Genomic DNA, 23,174 nt, shown 5'->3' with positions numbered 1-23,174 from the left:
CTCAGTGGCTTGAATAATTCTCTGCACTCTTCCCACCATTTCTCCCTTCCCCCAACCCAACATGGAACTCTGCTACTTACCCCGCTAAAACCCCAATCAAGATCCTGTTGGATGAGTTTTCAGAGCTCTCCCAGGTGACTGGGAATGTGCAGGCTGGAGCTGGCCACTTCCAACTCCGCCTGTCATCGAGGGAGGGAAAATTGGGGGAGGGGTCAATTTATACTTTTATTTGTGAGCATAGAAATGCTCTTGTCTGAAAACATTCTTCATTCTTGCCTATTAAAGAATCAACTGGTAAACAGCAAAAGGTTCACATGAAGACCAGCTCACCGGAGCCTTCTGAGACACTCGGGAGCTCTCACCGGGTCAGCAGGGCTGTGTCTGCGCCTCGCCTCCTCCGAGACCACCCTGACTCAGCTCTGTCCCAGAGGACCTCACCATGCCATCCTATCCCTTTGCAAAGGCTCCCCATGTTCAACACAGTCCTGCCAGCACCCCTGAACATAGGAAAGTCAGCGTACATTCTCTTTTAAATCACTTATAATGAAAGTAATGTCTTGGTTATTTCAGCAAATGTTTCCTGAATGCCAGCTGTGGTCCTAAGCCTGTGTTTAGGTGCTGGGAAGAAAAGCCTCTGGAAACTCCGAGTCAGGTGCAGAGTCAACAAGCACCTAACCGCAGGAGTGCTCTGGGAGACGAGAGCATAGGCTTCAACACACCTTCACGGACTTCATTTCATGTAAAATGAAAAAAAAAAAGCTACAAAACCCTATGGGATTAAAATACTCACACTGGTAAGAGGACAGACCAGACTCAAGACCAACCACCTAACCTACTGATTTTCAAAGCAGTGCGTTCTGACTGATAACAGCTCTGCTGTTACAATGCGTGAAGAAATGCACAGTGCATTGCCTCAGTTAATTATAAAATAAAATTACATTCCCTGAACCCTTCCCCAGAGGAGGGTAGGGGGTAGAGGGCTGGGGGAAGCGTCTGGCTGGGTGGCAAGTGGCAACTAGCCAGGGCTTACACATTTACCATGGCTGACATACCAAGCAGAGAATCCGCACGAGCAAGGGAGAACTGACACCTGATGCTGACCACAGGCCATCTCCATCATCTGCTAGAGCTGCTGTCCCTTGAAAAGGAAAATGCGTTTAAAAAACACATGTCTGGCTTATAAGGGGAAGGGGAACAAAGCTTCAAATAAACTTCTGAACCTCAACCGTTTCTCAGTACTTTCAGGAGACCTCTTTGAAATGGCAGGGCGACCGCCATCTCCCCAGTAACCTTCTCTAACCTCACCTGGAATGACTAATGTGATTGCAACAGTATCACTCTGTCAAGGAGCACTCGTTCCACCCCGCCCCCGCCCCCCCCCCCCCCGAGCTGATGCCTCTACCAGCCACGTGAGAACTTGGCATTATTTTTAAAGCTAATTACCAGCAGGTTTTTGTGACAGGTGGAATGTGTTTCTGTCACTTCCCTTCCGCAGAGTAAGCAAAGGCTTCACCAGGTGACCGGCAGGAGGTTGCAGCCTGCTCCCTGAGTTTCTGGGCATCTTTTACAAATAAGGGGGCTTCCCATTGGTGGTCTGTCCTATGAAATGGCCCCCTGGCACAGGCACCCTGCTGGAAAATTTCTTTAAATCTTGATTCATTGTTGCTTGGCTGGATGGGACTGACAGCAACAGCAACAGTCCAAAGCCGAAAACACTAGAATCAGAGTAAGGCTCAGCACTTGGGAAATCCCTGCAGAATTTATGGGTTGGCACGACAGGGAAGGAGGAGTTTATTCTCAGTCATTTGTTACAAGAGGGGTCTACTCCATTGACAGAAGAGAAGTTAGCATTACTCCCATAAATCTTTGCTTTTGAATCATTTTCATCTTTTCTAAGGATGGTTTAAAATTCCAGAAGCGATTTTATTTTCAAACCCAAGTCAGGCACCAGACAGCCACCTAGAATAACTGAGCAGGAGGGGATAACACAAGAAGTCTTTTCTATCACCTCTCCCCTCCGATTCGATTCCTCTTTTTGAAATTAGATCTGTGTTTTCCTGAAGGAAAAATGATCAGCTTGGTCCCTGAGAAAAGGAAGCCACAGATAGGACCAGAGGTGTGTGTGTGGGGGGTTGTTGCGGCTGGGGGTATTACAAAACGGTAAAGTACAAGGGGCGGGGGAAATAAATAAAAATAGACCAGGGAGGGAAAACTGAATGGAAGAGGTCCATTTGTTTATTTTCACAGTGTTTGCCATTCCAGGAGGTTTGCTGAAGTTCCTGCCTTCAGTGGTTGGCTCTGGACCAACGCTTGAAAGTCTTAGATCTTTGGAAAGAAAGATTTGGACAACAAAGTTGTTTTATCTGGGAGGGTAACGAGTTTACTCAAGAGTTCCAGGACTTTGGTTTTGATGTTATTACCTTGGCCTAAGCTCCTCTGTCCCAGGCGGTCCTGGCTATGTTTACTGATTTAGCAAGGGAAACAAGACATCCCAGGAGGGAGAGGGGCGTCTCTCAGGCCCGGCCTCCACGTCTGCCTGCATGGCCTTGTTACCTGCGCACCCCGAAGACGGCCAAGATGGGGAAAAGTCAAATATTTTTTAAAGGTCCTATCTCTCTGCACTCATGAGAGGGAAACAACACTTTTCTAACTTACTCCCCAAATAGACACTACCGTGGATGTTCTGCCAAGGACTGATGCGAAAGTGTGTTCCAAAGTGAAATGTAAGCTTGGCCCGGCGCCCAGCTCTCGACTGTATTTTGCACAGAGGGCTGCAGGCTGGTGGTACCGAAGGAGCACATTTCCCCCCACGTGACTGCAAGAGCCAGGCAGCCCAAGCAGATTTCTTTGTGTTAATAAAATGTGATCTCTAGACGGTACACGCCAGCAGCCCTGGGGAAACGTGAGCCAGGGAGAAGGACCCAGGGAAACCCACGGTCCCGGCTGCAAAGGGACGGCACTGCCGGCAAATTCACTGGTGTCAAGGTGAGGCATTCCCGGCCTGCCAGGGCAAAAGGAGAGCAGAGTCCCAGAGGAAAAGACCTGTCAGGAAAATGCTGCTAGAGAAAGAAAAATAATCCATGGAATCCCATCAACCATGAGCCCATACAAATGTTTATTCTTTCTTGGTAGTCCTTCCTGGACACCTTCTCAAGGTCTGGAGTGTCCCTGGGATTCTGGGCACCTCACCTCCACAGAGGTTACCCCAAATAACGCAGCTTGACTCCTAGGTTCAACGGTATATATTCTGAGCGGGTGTAAGGGGCGGCGAACATGTACTTCTATTCCCTCACCCCACAGGGGCCCAGCAAAGGCAGCCAGCTTTCTATGAACACAGGCAGCTATGGTGAGGGAATCATAGGTCACCAGAACAATCACCATGGGAAAGCCTGGGCCGTGAACACCTCGCTTCTGTGGCCACCAACTCCTGCCTCATTACCACTGTGACTTTGGTCCCTTCTGACCTCAGGAAGGAATCACTGCCCAATGCATCAACCTCTATCTTTGGCAGGGAGGGTCACCAGCTAAGGAGGAAAAGGGGGATTAACCTCCCCCCTCACTGGGGCTCTTTTAACACAGCAGAGATCATTTAATCTCCGGGATTTTCCAATTCACTATGCTCTCTGGTCAACCTGATCTTCCCAATGTGGAAAGCTGGAGGTACCAGGGGCAGAGCCCACAGGTCAGGGACCACAGGGAGCTTCTGAACCTCTCAGGGACTATGTTGGAGACTCCAGGCAGGACTTCATGGCCCAAAGGGTTCCTGTGGCTGAAAGGACTGGAAAGTCCTAGAAGATACTGCTCTTCTGCTCACCTCCCCTGCAGAAGCCCAGCCCCAAGGCTCCTTGACCACTGGCAGGCAACCAGCCATAACCAGCTAATTCTGGAGCAGCTGAGTTGATGAGCACTTCCCAGGCCCAGGTGAGCCTTCACCTTGGTTAATCTGCAAACCAGCTAATCAGCCTCAGGATAATTGAAAGTTAATCGTATGCAGAATTGAAGTGCAGTCATTGGAAACATCAAGAAACCACAGTAGCAGAGGAAGCCAGGTCCACTCTCTGCGATCTCTCTCGGTCCACCCTCAAGGTTCCCCACAATGTTTAACCTCAAGGCCACCACCCCACTGCCTCAAATACTCCTGGATCCACCCCCTGTCACACAGTAACCTTGATCCCAAGGAGCACAGAGTAAGTTCTCAATAAAATGGGACCACGATTACTCCACCAGCTCAGTGCCTGGATCTAAAGCTAGGAGACATGTGGCTGCCTATGGGAGGCATACTTGGGGAGCTGTGAGCAGCATCACAGGTTCAAACATCACCAGGAAGACAGATCCACAGCACAAACACATAAAGCTCATTCTAAAAGGGAAGAGAAAGAAATAGACTTTGGAATATCCGTTCCATCAGCCTGGATAATGGAAGTTCATCCCGAGCCCAAGCGGACTGGTAAACTTTCCAGTGCCTTCTTTGAGAAGGTGGTGGCACAAGAATCCCAGTGTGGGGTACTGAGGGGCCCAGCCTCCTGGTCATTCCAAGGTCCAGGTTTCCCAGGGAATCTGCAGCCATAACTGCTGGCTGCACCTGCCAGGCTCGATGGTTTGTAGCAACCTTTGCTGGAGCAGTGAGCGCCCACCCAAGCCTGACCTCTACGGCAGTGTCCACTGGAACCTGATGGGGAGTGTTGCGTTTACAGCTTCTGTCCATCTTGCAACTCCTGCCCCCTGATCGCAGCGCAGAATCAAAAGATATCCCTTCTTCCATTCTATCAAACTCCCCAGAAGCCTCCTGCAGAGCACAAACTAGTATGTGCCAGGGGCTCGGAAGAACACTTTTCCAGGACACCAGAAACCGTACTGGCCTGAGTCCTTGATCTTTTGCCCAGCGGAGGGACAAGTTCTGAAGGATCTTTCCAACCTGCTCTGTCGGGGCAGCAAATACCTGCCACAAATACTGTCCCACCTGTGCCTGTGGCAGACATCCCTAATTCATCACAAAACTCTTTCCACTGAGCCCAGCCCAGGCTTCAGTCTTTCCAGAGGACATTCCAGCCACCTAGCAGTGCACTGCAGCTGACTGGGAGCTGGAACCTGCTGCCGTGGTGCCCGGGGTGGGGGAACGGGGGGACACATAGCCCTGGATCCAGGCATGCAGGGGAGCAAGCTGAAAGCAGAGCTGGCCACTGCCCTTCTGGAGAAGTCACTATCAAAAGAGCTAGCTGTGGGCCTCAGGGATCCACCCCCCACCCTCCCCCCCACCCCACTTAAAAAATTTATTTTGTCTGCCTAATCAACTGCTGCTAAAAAATCCAACTCCTGGAGCAGTAATTCCAGCCAGATATCCTGTTTACGGGGGAACCTGGGAATGCCGAATACCAGAAGCCAGAGGTTCCCATTCAGAACGAAGGCCATTTTTTAAGGGAGAAACTAGCTTTAAGGCTGTTCTTTTTTCCCAAAGGTGTCAAATGTCTTTTGCTTTTCAGCTCAACTTTTTTAAACCCCATCACTCTTTATGAGAGCCAGAAGGTCTGATTCTTAATCCACCTCCTTGCCTGAGAGCAGTACCATCAGCCCAAGAGGCTCTGCATGTTTTGCACCAAGATTTGAATGTTAGTCTTCCAGCTCCTAGTAGTCTTAGAACAGAGTCACAGAGCTAAAAATAGCAGCCATGTTTTACAGACAAGAAAACGGAGGCCTTGAGAGATTGGGTGACCAGGGACACACAACCTAATCCTGGTAAACTAGCTCCAGAACCCCAATTTGGCTGACTCCAAATGCAGTGCCCTTTTAAATGGCCTTCCAATTGCTGCTACATGTTCTATCTCTCTTTTTTCAGTTCAGGTCTTTTTTTTTTTTTTTTTTCTATCTCTCTTTTTTAAAGATTTTATTTATTTGAAAGAGAGAAAGAGAGAGGGAGAATGGGGCTCGGGTTTGGGGGGGCAAGGGGCGGAGGGACAAGCAGACTCCCCACTGATCAGGGAGCCCAGCATGGGATTTGATCCCAGGACCCTGAGATCATGACCTGAGCTGAAGTCAGAGGCTGGACTGAGCCACCCAGGTGCCCCAACCCCTCCTGCCATTTAAAACCCAATGAAAATAATAATGCTAACCCAATGTATGCTTTAATTTGAATTTACTTTGGTCAATTTTCTAATTGGCTAAATTATATTTATGACATACTTATAAATTAGAAGGATATAGATTATTCTCATCTTACAGATAAAGAAGTAAAACGCAAGAGAGGTTGACAACTTGCTTAAGACGTTTCATAGCACAGCTGGGACTATAAAGTAGATCTTTTGGTGCACCTAAAGAAACATCATGGGGCTTTACAAAGACTCAGCCTGACAATGCAGAAATCTAGGAGTCCCAACACTGAACTACAAGTACCTTTTAGAAAGTAATCTTTAAATACCAGACTCCAGGGGGCTGGGGGGGGGGGTGGGCTGTGTAGTTCAGTAGATAAGCGTTTGCCTTTGGCTTGGGGTCCTGGGATGGAGCCCCACATCAGGCTCTCTGCTCAGTGGGGAGTCTGCTTCTCCCTCTCTCTCCCTCTCTCTCTCTCTCAAATAAATAAAATTTTAAAAAATAAGTACCAGATTGTCACTCTGAGTTAAAACTTATACTGAGTGACAACTGTGAACAGGCACAATCCCAGATCCCTTCACTGATTTGCCCATTTAATGTAATTTACCCCCATGACCATCCTATGATTGGCTGCCACGTTCCAGGTAGGAGAGGTGGGGGAGGGGCTCATAATTTAAGTGACCTGCCCAAAGTATCATGGGTTCTCAGGAGACCTCCAACTCCAAATCCAATTTAGTTTAGTGCCTAGAGGGTCCAACCATGACATGCTTGTGCTATTAGGACTGCGTTTCTTTGAATATCTTTATCAGAGCTTGTTATTTCTGCCTTGAAGATGATTTCATTCTGATCTCCATGGTTTTTGGCCACGGAGACATGCCCAAATTTATTTTTAAGCTGCCTGTAATGAGAGTGGAAGGGCTGATGAAGAAAAGAGAAAACGTACTTTGGCGACATAGCCACAATATGCAATCCTCTTGAGAGCAGACTAAACTCCAGGAAGCAACATCATTCCTAATATGAGCTGATTTCCTACAACCGCTTCCATTAAGTGCTTAGCACCATCCTGGCTTTAACACATAATGGGTATTGCTATGATTTCATATGCATTTAGCTGATTTAAACTTAGGAGCATTGTGCCTACTCTTTTAGGAAAGCACAGAGATATTTCATTAGATGTAAAAATATGCTCAGGGAGCTCTAGCTGGAATCCAGAGGGGGAAATCTTACTTAGTTTAATAAACTTCGTTAATCTTAGACAGGACTGTTGTACCTTGAAAAGCTTTACCCTGCCACACCCATATGTACAGTACACTAAGTACTATAGCAAGACCTATGCCAAGAACGCCACATCTCTAATCTGGTTGAAAAACAAAGTCATATCAGGTTAATCCCAATTCTATTTTCATACTCTCCTTCCAAATAATCTACTTTGATTTTCTCAATTTCCTCACATTCCCCTTCTGCTTCAACAGAAGGGTCCATTTTTCCTATCTGGAGACCTCCATGACACTTTTCCACCTTGCAGGGGGAGATAAGAAGAACATGTCTAAGAGGTTTACACTAGGGGGAGCAGAAGGCCAGGGACCTGGCTACCTCTGGGTCCCACCATCCTGCTTCTCCCCACCCAACAGTCCATCACCAACAACTGACGGGGGGGGGGGGGGGGGGATGGGGAGGCTACTAGTTCTCCACTGCATGACCCAAAGGTGTCACCTAAATTAAAAAAGAAGAAACCCAACTCAGAAATCTTATAGCGTGTTGGAAATGCTTGAGAGTCCCCAGGGAGATGTCTCTAAGTTCCATTTCTTCCTTCCCCCCTCCCAAGCTCCTTCAGGCACAGGGTCAGACGCTGGTAGGGGGATGGAGATGAGAGACGCAGCCCCGGCCTATGGAGCATACATCTAGCAGAGCCACCCAAGGAAGCAGGTGGTTACACTGTTACAGGACCACAGCCAGGGTTTGGAGGTGGAGTAGATCTTTCCATAGAAGTCAACACCCCCAATACTTAGCTTTTGCCTCCTCGTGACTCTTTCTTCCCTACAGTGACGCAGAAGGTGGGGAGCCGTTTCGAGGCCATCAGTGCCATAGCATGAGACACGCTCCTACTCAGAGGACCATACGATGAGGGAGGCAGAGGAAGAGAAGAAAGAGTCGAAGAGAGGTCCCAGTGATGAAAGCTACCACTCCTATATTGAGTACTGCTCAAGGGCTTTGAATGCATCACTTTGTTTACTCCTCCAGGAGTCCTCTGGAACAGGAATGATCTCCCCCGTGTTCAGAGCAAAAAACAAGATAGAAAAGTTACAGAGCCAAGATCTACGTTCAGGCCAGAGGTTTAACCCCCATGTTATGCTGCTCTTTGATGCAGAGAATAGTAAGAATGAGGGGAAGCTGCACCAACAGCTGATCATTAGTCAAATTCAAGGAAAAACAAAACAAAACACCATCCTTCGGGATTGGTCTAGGACATCCTCTTCGGTGGTAGGTAAATGAACAAAAATGCTCTTTGCGTTCCATACACTTAGTATATAGGAAAATTTAAGCTTAATGAATATAAAAGGTAAGTGTGGTGGAACAGGTGGGGGAGGGAGGGAGACAGAGAGAAGCTGCAACAATTTGGTGGGAACTCCAATCAGTACTGCGGCCAGTGTCCAAAGGACAGACAGTCTCCTGCCACTCACTAGTACACACTACAATTACAAACAATCAATTTATATACACACAGGTAAAGCCTTTAAAAACAAGTTTGTACTGAAGTTAAATGTGCCTAAGATTATATTTGCACAGTTAATCTGCTTGGTGATATCTTTCTTCATAAAGAGGAAGTAAATTTCAGCTTCATCAATAAAAGGTCAAATGATCACAAAATCTGAATCGATGCGGTATGACCGTCAGGAGAGCTGAAGGGTAGGAAGAGAAACAATATAACTAAATCTAAATTGCTTCTTCACACCCAGTTTTTGAAGTAGTGAAGTTTTTCATTTGTCTTCAAACTTGTAAGGAATGCAGTCACTAAATGCTACTAAATGGTCTGTTCCGTTTGAGGAAATTTCACTTACAATGCTGAAAAATACTCACTTTTTGACACAGATGTAAATATTATCTTAAAAATCATTCAAGTGGTTACCAGCCATTTGAAATAAACATACGCTAGATTCTATCAGGAAAAAAAGGACACCAATGCCCGCCCCCCGTCCCTGCCCTGGGCACCTTGGGAAAGTATACTAATAACTGTAATGAAATAAATTCTAAGAAATTCTTTACGAAGTCAGTTTTATAAATTTATCCTCGGAAAGTCAATTAAGGCATTTTACTTCTCTCTATGCTTTCTAGATCATCACTCTTTCCTCTCCAAATCTTTCAGTGGCCTTTGGCCTCTTAAAAGCAATACTATTTTGACTGGATCTGAGGTCCCCATCCTATTTTTAAACTTTCCTTTCCTAAAAGCCTCCATAATCTCCTTAGCGATACTAACTAATGAAGCCCACAGCATAATAACTCGATTCTAAGGTGGACGGGAGTCTTCTGTTTAATCCTCAGGGCAGATGGAGTTGGACTGTGTCACTCTCCTTAGAAGTACTCTTCATATCTTAGGCTACTGAGATCTCCATCTGGGTAATCTGATTACTGCATATCTACATGATCTTGTTCTTCTGGTTCCTAGCATGGATTCCCATTGGTCAGGACCGGGTGGCATCCTTCCCCAAACAAACCTTCCGTCTCCCCATTCAGTTCAGTTCAAGAGGCTTTATCGTGCATGAATGAACAGCGTCGCTTCTTAACTCTTTCCATTAAGTGTAGAAGCACTTACAGAGCAGCAACAAGACTCTCCTTCTCTGCTCTGCTGTCCGGGCCTGGATTCCATCGCAAAGACAGCGAATCAGACTGTTAAACCCAGAGCTAATTAGGAAAAGAAAGCATTGCTCTTCCCCACTCGAGGAGTTTTCTGCCAGAGCACTTATTTTTGCTGATCCATTTATGCAATCCCACTTTCTAAGAGAACATTTTGTCACAGATGATTTAGTGTTGTAGCTCCCCGGAGCATCTTTCTGTAGCAGGCACTCATTGTTTTTAGGAATCTACGGTCTCCCGGGCAAGATTTGAGAGGGAAAGAGGTTTCATTAGCCACAAGCCATCTCTCAGTTAAGACCTCAAATTCCAAAGCATTCTTCCAAAAATCATTAATGAAAAAAAAAAATCCCAGATTAAACTTCTAAAAACAAAAGTTTCAGGAACCTCACGTGACAGTGGAACTGTGTGATTTTTCAGGACAGAAAGAGAGGCTGGAGGTTCCCATCCAAGAGTCAAGACAGTAAGGACATTTGTTAAAGTCAGAAGAGAAAGAAAACAAACATTTTAGGAATTTCCACCTTCAGTCCCAGAGTATGTATCCACCAGTAGCCAATTCCACAGAAACAAGTACTGTGCGGTTTTCCCCCAACAGACCCTCAATTCTGCCAACACTCCTGTAATTGTCTACTGCACATGGCCGGAGGTGAAACTGCACACAGTGACTGTTATTTCTTTATTTAAGTTAACTGGTTTGGGTTCGGCAACTCCTCCAGCTTTCTGTAATCTTGGCTTCATAGCAGAGTACACTTCAGTGGTATTTGGGCAAGTCACCTGATGCACGTGCCGTTTGGCGAACCCCATCCCCCCCCCAGACCCTGTCCCCACAACACACACAAAACCCCTTCCCTCCAGCAGCATTCTCAAAGCAACACACCCACCCCATAGCCACCATATACAAGCATGATGAGCAATTAATTCCGGTTTCAGGGAAGAAGGAAGCCACAAATACAAGGTCAGGACTCAAGAATGCGAAACTATAATGATTCCTTTGTCTCTCGGGAGTAAAATTAATCAGCTGGCCAGAAACCTGGCTAAGTATTTTTAGCTAGATATTACTGCTGCAGGTAATCCTTATAATCAACTACTATTTGTACCATTGAGGCATTAATGTCTTCTTTTTCTCACATACATATATACACACAGAACAACAAAACTACACTTGGAAGTCAGTTCCATACACTTGTTTGCAAACCTAGTAAGCTTATAAAATAGAGGCATTTAAAAGTGATGAATGTTAATGGGCTGGGTTTATTAAAATCTACTTCTCTACTCCTTTGAGACCAGGCCTGCTTTTGGACTTTTAAATTCTGAACCATTCAAATCCCTCCAACTATTTTCTTGTCAAAGAGTGTTTCCCCCAATCTAAAATCATAAAGCCCCAAATGATGGGCTTTACCAGTGAAACCTAAACCCTGTGTTTTTGAATTACTTTCTCTAGATCATTAGAACATTGTGTTTGCAAAAGCTGTTTGATGTTCAAGGGAGAGTATTTATTTTCAAAATAATAATAATAAGGAAGTCCCAGTTTGCCAGAGGAAACTATTGTGAAGTATCTAAAAATGTCTCAGATCCAACCTTGAACCGGAGTGGAACCGGCCACATGCCACTTCCCTCCTCGCAAACCCTCAGTGGCTCCCCACTGCCTACTGGATAAAGTTCAAGCTGCACAGCCAGGCATTCCCGAAGCTGCCAGCCTGCCTGGCACCTGCCTCTCCAGACTCCTCTCCCTGACTCCTTCATACGCATTTCCTGCTCCAGCCAAACTGGATCTACACCTTGTTCCCTCACCGCCCCGTGGGCGTTCCCACCTCTTCAACTCTGCCTCGCTGGCCTCCCACTCACCATTCTGGCTCTGCACCTCTCATTCCCAGACCCAGCTCCGGCTCCAGCGCCTCCAAGAAGACTTGCCTCGGGCACTCTTACCCCAGGCAGTGGCTGCTTCCTGTGAGATCTGTTGTGGTTTCCTATTGCCTGCACTGCTCCCTTATTTATTTTTAAGCGTTCTACTCACTTACTTGATCACTCTTCCACAGCCTCTTTTCAGTAGATTTATTGGAGGCCTCTCTGTCCCCATCTTTTGGCACCAAGGACATGCTACTCTGTCCTGTCACTCACCCTTTTACCTAAAAGTTCTATCTTCCCGACTAAATGGCCATTTCTTTGAGACCAGAAGCCAAGCTATACCCTTGTCTGTCTTCCCCGGGGCACACCACAAAGTGAAAGCTGATGCTATTTCTGGGGACAAGCCAGGCTGCTCCTAAATCTTCCTCTGTCGCTCCTTAACCTTCACATCGACAAGAGAAAAGTAACAGAACAGACTCACGCGTGGTAAAGGCCGGCCCCCTGTGGGCCAGGGACCATGCTGGACCCTTTGTGCATAATGCCTCTACCAAGTTCACAGAAACCCAACAAAGATGTTACCTGGCAGATGAGAAAAGGAAGGTACAGGAAGAGTAAGGATTTATCCATTATAGGACCCTTTGGGGGAAAGAGGAATTATTATTCTGGAATGTTTATGCAAAGTCTTGCTTGTAAACGGGAGGGGGGTGAACTAGACTTCTCTCCTCCTCCAGCACCCTGACAGGCCTTATAGCTTCTTTACTCCTGAGGTCCTTCCATTGCCTTCCAGTCAAATTACGAACGCCTATTATTAGAAATGCAATGGAAACATCAATTGATTGATTTGCTAGCAAATATGTCAAGAATAAACCTTCTAATTGGGAACCTCTTTGAACTGCGTTTTGTCTGTTTTGATTTTTAATCTCTAGAGCAAGGAGGAACGGTCACAGGTTGCACTGAACTACCCCAGATTCCCTAAAACTCAGAGGCTGAGAGGGGCAAGCAAGACTGCGCAGAGGAGCAGAGGAGAAGTTCAAGTTCCTGGACCAGAGGCCTTCATGCACGAGGAGAGACAGCGTCTGCAGACTCACCAGGAGGCCAGTGCTAGGTCCTCCCAGGAGAAAGATGAGACGGCGTGAGGACTCCACTCACAGGCAGTTAGGGACGGTTGCTGAGCACTTCCTGCGTGCCAGGCATGGTGCCAAGCGCGAGCTCTGCGCCGGCTCACAGGACCTTCCCCAACCCCACCAGGTAGATCCAGTGATTATTTCCAAAGTTCCAGATGGGAAATCAGAAGCAGATCATTTAAATGACCTGCCCCACATCCTAAGCAAGCACAAGTCAGGGTTCACACCCGGATGGGTTGGGTTGGTTGGATTGTAAGCTCTGAGCCATTGCTCTAGGCCCTTGCAGAACTGCCTCAGACACAGGGCCGCTCGGATGGGTGCTGTGAATGGGAGGAGCCCCCCCAAACCCGCCCTGCGCCCTGCAAAAATCAAGGTCTTCAGGAAATTGAGGTTCATTAGAAAACAATGGGGCTTTTGGTTCAACATATTTGCTAGAGGAATATCAGATATATACTAAGTGAAAGGTATTCTCAGCCATGTCCATTACAGAATCAAATGCAGACCCTATCCCTCCCCAAAGTGTTTTTTAATCCTGTGACTTCCCCTGCTACTTCCCTCTTCCCTCCATTTTCACTGCTGAGACATAAAAAAATGACTCCCGGGGAAGAGTGATCCGTTGCAGGAGAGCTTCCAGAGAAGCCCAGTGGATCCTTGCCGTCTTCTCATCCTCCGGCTTTCTACATTGGGATGTTATCAAAGCTTTGCACGTCCCTCCTTGCCTACCCCTTCCTTTCTCCTCCACCTAGTTCTGTCTTCATCTTGCTATTTTTCTAGTCTGCTAGGCACAGTGCTCAACTGGAAAGACTCTGCCAAGACCCTTGGCAGGAGCCGGCCTCGAGGAATCCTGCCCGCTACAGCGGTGCAGAGAAGACAGGGCCTCTGGGCAGACAGGCACGGCAGAGAGGGCCGAGTCCGGGGTCTGGCTACAGTGCCGGGCAGAGCAGGTTTCCCTGGTGTATGAACTGCCCTACAGGGCTCAGCTTTCTCATGCCAGGGTCAGGATTACAATTTCTTGCTGGCGCTTGCTGTAGCTCGCCTGGGAAGAGAAGCAAGGGCTGGGGCGGGGACGGGAGCGAGCCAGCACGCCACCCCGAGCTGGGCAAGCTTGACAGGGCACAGCCACATGCCTGAAGCACACGGTCATGCAGGCAGGCGGCCAGGGTTGCAGGGCTTGCACGAGAGCCAGGGGTGGGGAAGGGGTTGGGTACCAAGCTGGTGGCTCTTTCCACACTGGCAGAATAGGCACTGCTAACCCAGCAGCGAAGCTGCTGGGTTAACACCAGGAAGTCACTTGTCCTAACCCAGAATGAAGGAGCAAAGTCAAGCAGACTACACAGAAGAAGGATTGGGCATGCTGGAGGGAAAAAAAAAAAAAAAAAAGCATGTCCTATTTTTGCAGAGAGAAGGGGACTGGATGAAACAAATCCCTAAATGGAAAACGGGGGTTGGGAATACAGTCTAGTTCCTTCCCTGCTCCCATATCACTGACATCAGAACAGCAGCTCCAGGCCCTGAGTATTCCTGTGCCCCACACCATGCCCGACGGTCAGGTGCTACCCCATTTAACCCTGCAAAACCCCCATGGGAAGGGGACTGTTTATCATCTCCACACTCCTGAGACGTAACCCAAGGCTTAAAGATGTATGGACATCGACCCAAAGTTGCCAGAAGCCGATGTGGGTCCAGGATGGGAACCCAGGCCCCCAGGACCAGAGCTTACGGTCTTCACCACCACCCCGCCTTCCACAACCACCGGAAAACCCCTCTTGCCGGAAGTCAGGGAACTCCTGTCCTGGGAATGTCACAACAGGTCAAAGTGAAGAGACAATGACAAGCCTGTCCTTTACAGGGTGTGGTGAGGAAGATACATTCTCACAAGAAACAGAACAGCTGCCTGCCTCCAGAAGAAAGCTGACTCTCTCCCCTTCATGATGTCCTTGATCCCAGTGAATGCAAAACACTTCCAAGATACTTGAGGTGCGCTGCACAGCAACTATCCATCACGAAGCTCCCAACCTGCAGACATCTCAGTGTGCTGGAGGGGAAAATACAGAACCGCACACCCTGAAGGGGGAGGGAGAGACTGAAGCTTCATCTCCTGATGTTGAGAAAAGCAAAAGAATCCTGTCGCCTGGGCAGGACCTCCCACAAGCCCAGACCCACCAGCACACGATTCCCCTCTGTCCTTGCTCAGACCCCACGGCCAGCATGCTCCTTCCACGCCAAAACCAGATCGTGAAGGAAGGTCAGCAGGAACAGAACACACATGCCATCTTGCAAAGGTACAATGGGTTCTCCCACACCTCCCCACCCTTTGTCGGCCGCCCACTTCTACCCTCCTCTTCCCACACACCACCACATGGAAGGATTTTCACTTCACTCCGTAACCAGCCTTCATCATGACCCGCTGTCTGTGCTCACAACTAGAAAGACAGCCTTCTTAATTCTCAGCTGAATATGGGTCTAACAGGGGTAGGACACCCCCAAGCTATTCAAAGAAAAACCACCAGAGGAAACGATTTCAAATCTGGCTTTACAAGCATGTGATTTAAAAATAACTCTGCCTTTGTCTGCTACAGATGACTTTCCCTAAAGGGACTGCTGTCCTTAAAGCAATCGCTCCGTTCTTTGGGCAAACAGATTCTTATTTTTTCCGTACCGGCGCATACCTCGAGGAGAGCACTCCCGGGTACCATCTCTGATAGGATCTGAAAGGCAAACTTCACAGCGGTCGGGATGACTCCTGCCATCTCCGCTGACCTGAGGCCATCCGGAATGGGGCACCCTGGATGCCAGAGAAGATGGTGCAGGTGGCTACAGCAGCCAGCAACCACTACTCTTTCCTCATCAAGACGTCAGCCCAGCCAGCTGAGCCGTCGCCCCACCTCCTGTGGCTGGTGGGGGGGGGGAATCCCTGGGTTCTTTCTTCAAGGAAAACTGCATTTCTTAGATATTTGATTTATTCTTTGATCAGACACCTAGAAGGAGGAATAAGGATGGGGGGCACCAAACAGGAACGGGGGCTGGGGGGGCCATGATGCTAAGCGGTAAGATTATTTGTAAGAGTGCTGACCTTGTCGCTCCAAGACACACTTGGGGTAGACCTAGAAATGCATTAGTTGTCAGCTTATGGCTTAATTTCCTTTCAACCAGACAGGTGGCACTAATGACACCAGGCTACTGAGCATAACTCAAAAACCGCATGCTGAGCAAATACAGAAAACAAATGTTTAATAAAATTACTTTGCAATTATCTTCCGATTCGCCGGATGTCATAGTTTCATCAACTAGCAGCGTCTAACCATGCTCTTATTAACATGATCTTTCTTCTTGGCAACCTAATGTTGCCTGACCTTCTCAAAAGTTTTGCCAGAAAGCATTACAGGAGGCTAAAAGCATCCATGTGTGTGTGACAGGATACCGAGTTATGCCCAGATTTTGCTGTCCAAATTCAAAGTCTCTATCAGTAGGGGTGATTTTGCCCCCTGGGGGACAGCTGGCAGTGACTGGAGACATTTTTACTTGTCACAGGGCAGGGGCAGGGCAGGGGGGCAGATAGTGACTGGCATTCAAGGGCTCGGGGCCAGGGACGCTACTGCACATCCTACAAGGCTCAGGACAGTGGCCCACAGCAAAGACTTATGCGAAACCTTAACAGTGCCAAGACTGAGAAATCTTGATCTAGACTGAAATGATCCAGTTCCCAGAACGCTCGAGGCTACACACGTGCTCTTCCCTTCTGGGGACTTCTTTTCCTCAAAATTAACTTGGTATTTCTGTTCTGGTCACGACTGTGATTACATGAACGATCGAGAACTTTCTTCCTTTTCAGTTTTGTTTGGGACACATCATCCATCCATCATGTCCACATCCCTTAGACATTTATTTTGCTTTATAAGCTTTATAATGACCAACACGGTATGAGTTGTTATTGGAAGAGTGTTACTATCTCTGTACTTGGCACTTGAAGAAGACCTTCAGGTTTTTCCCCCTTCTTGTGAGGAATATTGAGTAGTACTGAGTTTTCGATGTGAAGATTATTTTGAAATATGTTTCCATTTCCAAAAAAAGACATTTAAGTGAAGAGCTTATTTCTAGATTCCAGTGCCCTCTTTAATCCTAGTACCTTTCCCCTATAACCTAACAAAATGATTTCTGCTGAAACTCAGGAGTTCTTTGTCACAGTTTGCAAATCTGATTGGGGCACCCCAAGTGTTTTTTTTTTTTAAATTTTATTCTTTTATTCTTAGGCAGATTTTATTTATTTTTTTGCCTCCCCAATATTATATTTAATATTGCTATATTTTTGTATTTTTAAAAATTCAATTAATTAATATATAATGTATCATTAGTTTCAGAAGCAGAGATGAGTGATTCATAGTCTTATTATCTACCCAGTGCCCATTACATCAGTGCCCTCCTTAATGTCATCACCCAGTTATCCCATCCCCACAACCTTCCTCCCCTCCAGCAGTCCTCCATTTATTTCCTATAATTAAGAGTCTCTGATGGTTTGTCTCCCTCTCTGATTTCATCTTGTTTTATTTTCCCCTCTCTTCCCCTTTAAGCCTCTGTTCTGTTTCTTAAATCCACATATGAGTGAGATCCTATGATAATTCTCTTTCTCTGACTGACTTATCTCACTTAGCATAATACCCTCTAGTTTCATCTATGTTATCACAAATGGCAAGATCTCATTTTCTGGATAACTGAGCAGTATTCAATTGTATATACATACCACATCTTCTTTACCCCGTCACCTGTCCATGAACATCTGAGCTCTTTCCAGAGACTGGCTATTGTGGACATTGCAGCTAGAGCAATGCCGGGGGGGGGCACCCCAAGTTTTTGAGAGTCATCGGTCAGCACTGATTCTAAAAGCCCTGACAAATGGCTTCTAAGGAAGCCTCCAAATCTCAAACCCTAATTCTTGATTCTCAGTAGGACCAAGATGTGGGGACTCAATATTTACCTGCCTTTGGGGAGAAAAATACATATTTCCAACCTGGCAAAACATCTTGTATTTGCCAGGGGATGGAGAAATTAAGTGTTAGGACTGGTACGTACCAATCCAGTAACTATTGGCCAAAATCTCTTGATATTTCTTTCCAGGAGTGGGGAGGGTTATATACTGTTCCTAAGTATTTTAAGAAGGTATTTCAGAAGACAGGATTGAAATCAATGATAAAAGTTGAGACAGGTACAACAATCACTACTGCTCTCATTAACAGAACATCTACTGCTAGTCATTGGACCCTTTATACATACTACATGTAACTTTCACATTAACCCAATCTTATAAAAATTATACCCTTCTATACAAAGGTAAACTGAGGCTCTGAGAGGTAACATCACTTCCTAAAGCTACAAAGTGGTTGAGTCTCACTCTGCAGAGCAGAGTGACGGAGATACGAGGCACCTTCTCATTGGGCTCCAGCCCCTTCTCCCTGGTTTCAATGTTTATTCAGCTGATTATCTGTTCCTGGGAAGAAACAAAACCATGGTCCTGTGCACTACAAGGAATAAGGGGTTTGGGGGTCACACCAAGGAGTATATTTCCCAGCTTCTGCAGCCTTCTGGGCTGGGAAGAGGTTAAGATTTAATTCTATTCCAGCCAGCGGCCTTGAGTTATCACTCAGAGTAGGTTCTGGAGAAGGGGGCTGGCACAGAAATAAAGACCTGAACTCCGGTACTAATATTTCAAGGCAAGGGTGTTAGTTTCCTCCTTTAAATCATTTCCTTCCATTTTAGTCTTGCTCTGCATGTCACAGAAATTCTACACGAGGCAAGGACACGGAGTTCAGGAATGATCTCCAGCACAAGTCCTCCATTGTCCTGCTTTCTGTGTCCCCTGCAGCAAAGGACCTCTGCTCAGTGACCTTCCTGGCAATTTCTCTGGCTCAATCTTTGTTCCTGGTTACCTGTACACGTGAAATGCGCTTTCTTCCTGTTCATTTTGCACCACAGAGTGTTAACAGCATGAAGCCAGGGCCAGTCCACCTCAGCCTGTGTTTCTATCTGAGCACTGAGCAGTGGGTTTTGAAGTCCTGGACAATTCGGGTGATGTTTTATGTAGTTCAACACCGCTTACAGCCGACCTTGCAGGCATCCAGACATGGATTAAGTGCAATGAACAGACGAAAATGGAAGAAAAGATACTGGAAGAACTATTTGGTTTGTAGGAATAATGGGGTTCCGGCTCTGCAGAAGGCTAAACCAAGCTTAACAGGGAGAGGCGCTTTTACATTCATTTCTCAATCAAGGAGAATGCAAAAGGAAAAGGTTAAAAAGGTGATTGGCCCCACACCCCTATTTTTTTCCCTTCAGGTGAGAGAAAAATGAATGTAGGTGAACCATACACAGCCTTGGAGAGTCTACCCACATCGTTCAGCAAGATCCCGTATCTGTGTATTTGGGGAGGAGACCAAAGGGCAGGAGAGAAGGGTGCCTACAGTATCTAAAGCATTCACTGTAGGCTGGTGTTTCTTCAATGCTGTCCTCAGATCAGCTGCATCAGTATTCCCCTGGGTTCAAAATGCATATTCCTGGGCCCTTACCCCAGCCCTGAAAAATCTGAATTTCTAGAGGTAGGTCCACAGAATCTGCATTAGCTGACTCTCCGGGACATGCGGATGCTCACTGATATGGGCTGTGAGTGAAATACAAGCTTCCTCTTCCAGGCCAGCTGGCTTCCCTGGGAGGGTATTTGTGCCTCCCCGCCCCCCCACCCTGTCCCTCCCTTTGACCCTCTTCCCCACCTGAAGGGAGAATCGTTTTAGAATTTACCTGGTCTGATGGGGCTCTGCATGCAGTTCGGGGACGGGATGCCAGGGTGAATGGGTGCAGACGCCCGACTGCTGAGGTCCATGACGGAGGGGGCTGCGGAGGAAGCCGGCTGCAGCCCGGGAGGGTGAGGGCTGTGGTCGTGCTGGGACGGGCTGGGGGGAATGCCATTTTCCGACAAAAACTCCTCCAGGTCCATGTATTCCAACTGGAAAGTATCTCCGTCATAGGGAAGGGTTTTGTCCCATAAGGTGGGTCCCAAGAACGCCGACTGGGGGACCGTCGGGCTATTACTCTCATCATCCAGCTTCTTTTCCTTATCTTTATCTTTACTAAATGCTGCAGAAAAAGGGGAAATTAGGACTTTAAAAAAGAAAAAAAAAAGTGTCGCTTTTTAAATCACCCCTCCTGGCCTCTGCTACAAAACACCACGTTCAAAATGTTCTCACAAACACCAGGATTCTTCTCTGGCTGCTGGCTTTTGTGGATCTAGAGTTAAAAGTTCAGACAGGACATGGATCTCTGCCTGTTTTTCAACATCTTCCTATTTACTTTGGAAAGAAAGCTCTAGTCCCAGTCCTTGGGACAGGGTTACAAGCTGATCTAGGATATAAACAAGGGAATGCAGTTTTCAAGTACATGATTTGAGGAGACAAATAATTTAGATCTACAGTGAGAAAGTAACACCTGCAGTTACATACAAATGCTGTGATTTTTAAAGAAAACAGCCAATAACCAGGCATGATTTCTCTTCCAGGAAATTCATTACAGTAATATGAGGTCATTCAAACTTAGCCAGTGAGCTGAGGAGTCTAATTTTGGTAAAGTAGGGACTCTCCACCCTCCTTTGAAAGCATGCATTGAGCACCTACTATATACCTGATACTTTCCACATATTGCCTCCAGAAATCTCATAATAAACCTGCAAAGAGCTATTATCCCCATTTGTAAGGAAGACACAGAGGCTCTAAGACCTGAAGGAACTGACCAATGCCTCATGCTGACAGAGGAGAAAACTGAGAATTTCCCGAGCCTGCATATGTTTGTTTAGAAAGCCGCTGGGGAACTTTGTATTTTACAAAAGGATGGTTTTTTGTTTTCTTTTGTTTTGCTTTTTTTTCCCCCTCCCCCTCCCCAAAGCTTAAGTATGATCCAATTCACAAAAATTACACATGTATGCAATCTGTCAAAAGCTCAGCTATGGGAAAGGTGATTACATACCACTAAGGGAGGTATGCCGTTCTGTCCTACCTGGAAGAACCTCTCACCCCAGGTTGGATTTTGCCCATTCTAGTACTCAGGCGCGGGTGGAATCTGGGATTAGGGAATCTGGCTTCTGAGTTTCTTCCTCAGAGAAACACAGCCTCCGCTGCCATCCATTCTAATCCTCTAGTCTCATCTCCTGAGAATTTGACTTAAAACACCCACAGATGCAAAAGACTGCAGGCAGCACCTTCCTCCCAAGTGCTACTCCTTAAAGGAGAGTTAAAAGGGAAGCTATACTTTACAGAAGGCGAACCAAACCCCTCAACTCTTGCAAAGCAACAAGTTGTCCCCCTGCTAGAAGATGCGAGTACTCCCAAGCTATTTGTAGCCAAATGATCTTTCAAGACTTTTACACTCAAAGCCGCACGGTTCGCATTGGCTACTGTGACATCGAAGGCATGAAACCGCATCAGCCCAATTTGACAAATCCCTGGCGGCACGAGCTCGGTTGGGCGCCTTCTCGCCCCGACCCTTCCTCTCCCGCTCCAGCCAAGGTTGCCTGGGGGAGGTTTGGGACTTACCAAGATAGGGTTCAAGCCAGAGGAGGCTCCAGCGCGGTTACACGTGAGCCTACTCCGCTCTCCCCTCCCACCAGGAAAAGTGCACGGGGAAAGTGTCAGAGCTGGAGGCGTGCACAGCTTCCCGCCCGGAGACCACTCCCCCCCGCCCCCCCGCCAGCTCCAGCCCCCACCCCGCTTTTTGAATTACCCCTGGCAGGGAGAGCATGAGGCTCCGCTCACACCTCGCGAGCTCCGGACGCCAACTAACACACAAACAATAGCACGAACCCAATACACAGGCTACGCTGCGGGACACCCCCCGCCCCCTCCCCGGGCCACAACAGAACCAGGCCCTCTGGTTTCTCCTCCCCAGCCCGCGAAGCTCTGCCCTCGCGCAGGCGGTTTCACTCTGCGTGCGGGGAAGCCTCCATCTAGGGAGCACTGACCTGTCAAGTTATGACTCCCACCTGCGCCGGAGGACCGGGACCCAGAGAGCCTGGGTCGGTCCCAGCACTATTTTAAACGTTGCTCAGTGAGGGGATTCCCCCTCCCGCTCCTTTGGAGGAGGAGGGGGGTGATGGGTGAGCGCTTCAAATTTCAACAAAGCAGGGATAGGGTGCCAGGGGACAGGGAGGGAGGGGATAGATGCTCCAGCAGGGTTGCCCAGCCAGGGAAAGGGACCCCAGGAGCGTCGTTTCTTCCCAGAGCGGGGCAGCCAGGAAGGCAGCGCTCACCGTCTTCGTGATGAAGGGGGAGCTTCAGCGGGTTCTCCAACAAGGACCTGAGCACGCCGTAGGGAGGCGGAATAAAGGTGGGATTCAGGGGGAGCGGTCGGGACATTTTCTCCATCGCGATGCACTCAAATTTTTTTTCTAAAAAAAAAAAAAAAAAAAAAAAAGCCCAACCGCCCCCCAAAATGTTGCTGAGCTTTTTCCTCCGTCCTTTGCCAAAAGTACTCGCTTTCAAGGCGGTGGAGACAAGAAAAAAAAATTACTTATATCTTTATAAATACATCTGCATAAGAAAATAAAAACAAAAAACTTTCGGGTTCCCAGTGCAGATGGTCCCCGGAGAGCGCGCCAAGCGCCCCGCGGGCTCCTCGGCGACGTGCAGGATGCTCTCACCTGCCTCGAACCCCTCGTCCTGCAAAATGTTCAAAATTGCGAAAAAGAAAGAAAAAATATGCAGATGGCTGCAGAAGGGCGGAAGGCACCGCGCGGCCCGGCCCCCACGCGCCAGCACCCGAGGCTGGGCGCCGTCCCACCCCACCCCCCTCCCCGCGCCGGCGGCCGCTGCTCCCCCGCGCTCCGCGGCCCCGCAGCGCCGGGCTCAGTGCATCCGGCCGCCCATGTGCCGCGGCCCTGACAAGAGTGACGTCAGGGCCCGCACCGCGCGCCGATAGGCGTGCAGGGGCGGGGCCACGCGCGGCACCGCCCGCCTGCCCCACCCGCCCCGCCCGCCCCGCCGCCACGTGTTTAGCGTCGTCGCGCGCGCGGATTTTCCAAGATCCTGCAGAGCTAGCCCAAGGTGAAATGACAGGTGCCAGATCCCCTGGATCACCGATTTGGGCTGGGCTCAACTTTTTCAGAGGAGGAAGAGGAATGAGGATTTTTTTTTTTCCCCAGTAGTTTTCAACATGGAAATAATCTGGGGAGTAAAAAAACAAAACAAAACAAAAACAAAAACCCAGATGCTCAGGCAGCATCTCAGATCAATTAAATCA

General features: G+C 47.9%; 1 protein-coding gene across 2 annotated transcripts in view; it reads right to left on the bottom strand.

Moving 5' to 3' along the window:
- HLF (HLF transcription factor, PAR bZIP family member) overlaps positions 1-22,832 on the bottom strand; it is a 52,486-nt gene extending 29,654 nt beyond the window's left edge. The window contains exons 1-2 of one of the 2 annotated variants that reach the window (XM_004747360.2): positions 22,186-22,832; positions 19,689-20,024 (exon numbers count right to left, since the gene is read on the bottom strand). In XM_004747360.2, the coding sequence (XP_004747417.1) occupies positions 19,689-20,024; positions 22,186-22,300 (451 nt within the window). In that variant the 5' untranslated portion in view covers positions 22,301-22,832. The remainder of the gene's footprint in view (positions 1-19,688; positions 20,025-22,185) is intronic. The other variant, XM_004747361.2, reaches the window with a different exon arrangement.
- Between the last annotated feature and the right edge of the window lie 342 nt (positions 22,833-23,174).

The sequence above is a fragment of the Mustela putorius genome, unplaced genomic scaffold (assembly GCF_011764305.1).
Source record: "Mustela putorius furo isolate JIRA1106 unplaced genomic scaffold, ASM1176430v1.1 tig00003962_pilon_pilon_pilon, whole genome shotgun sequence".
NCBI lineage: Eukaryota > Metazoa > Chordata > Mammalia > Carnivora > Mustelidae > Mustela > Mustela putorius.
This window is presented reverse-complemented; position numbering and strand designations above follow the sequence as displayed.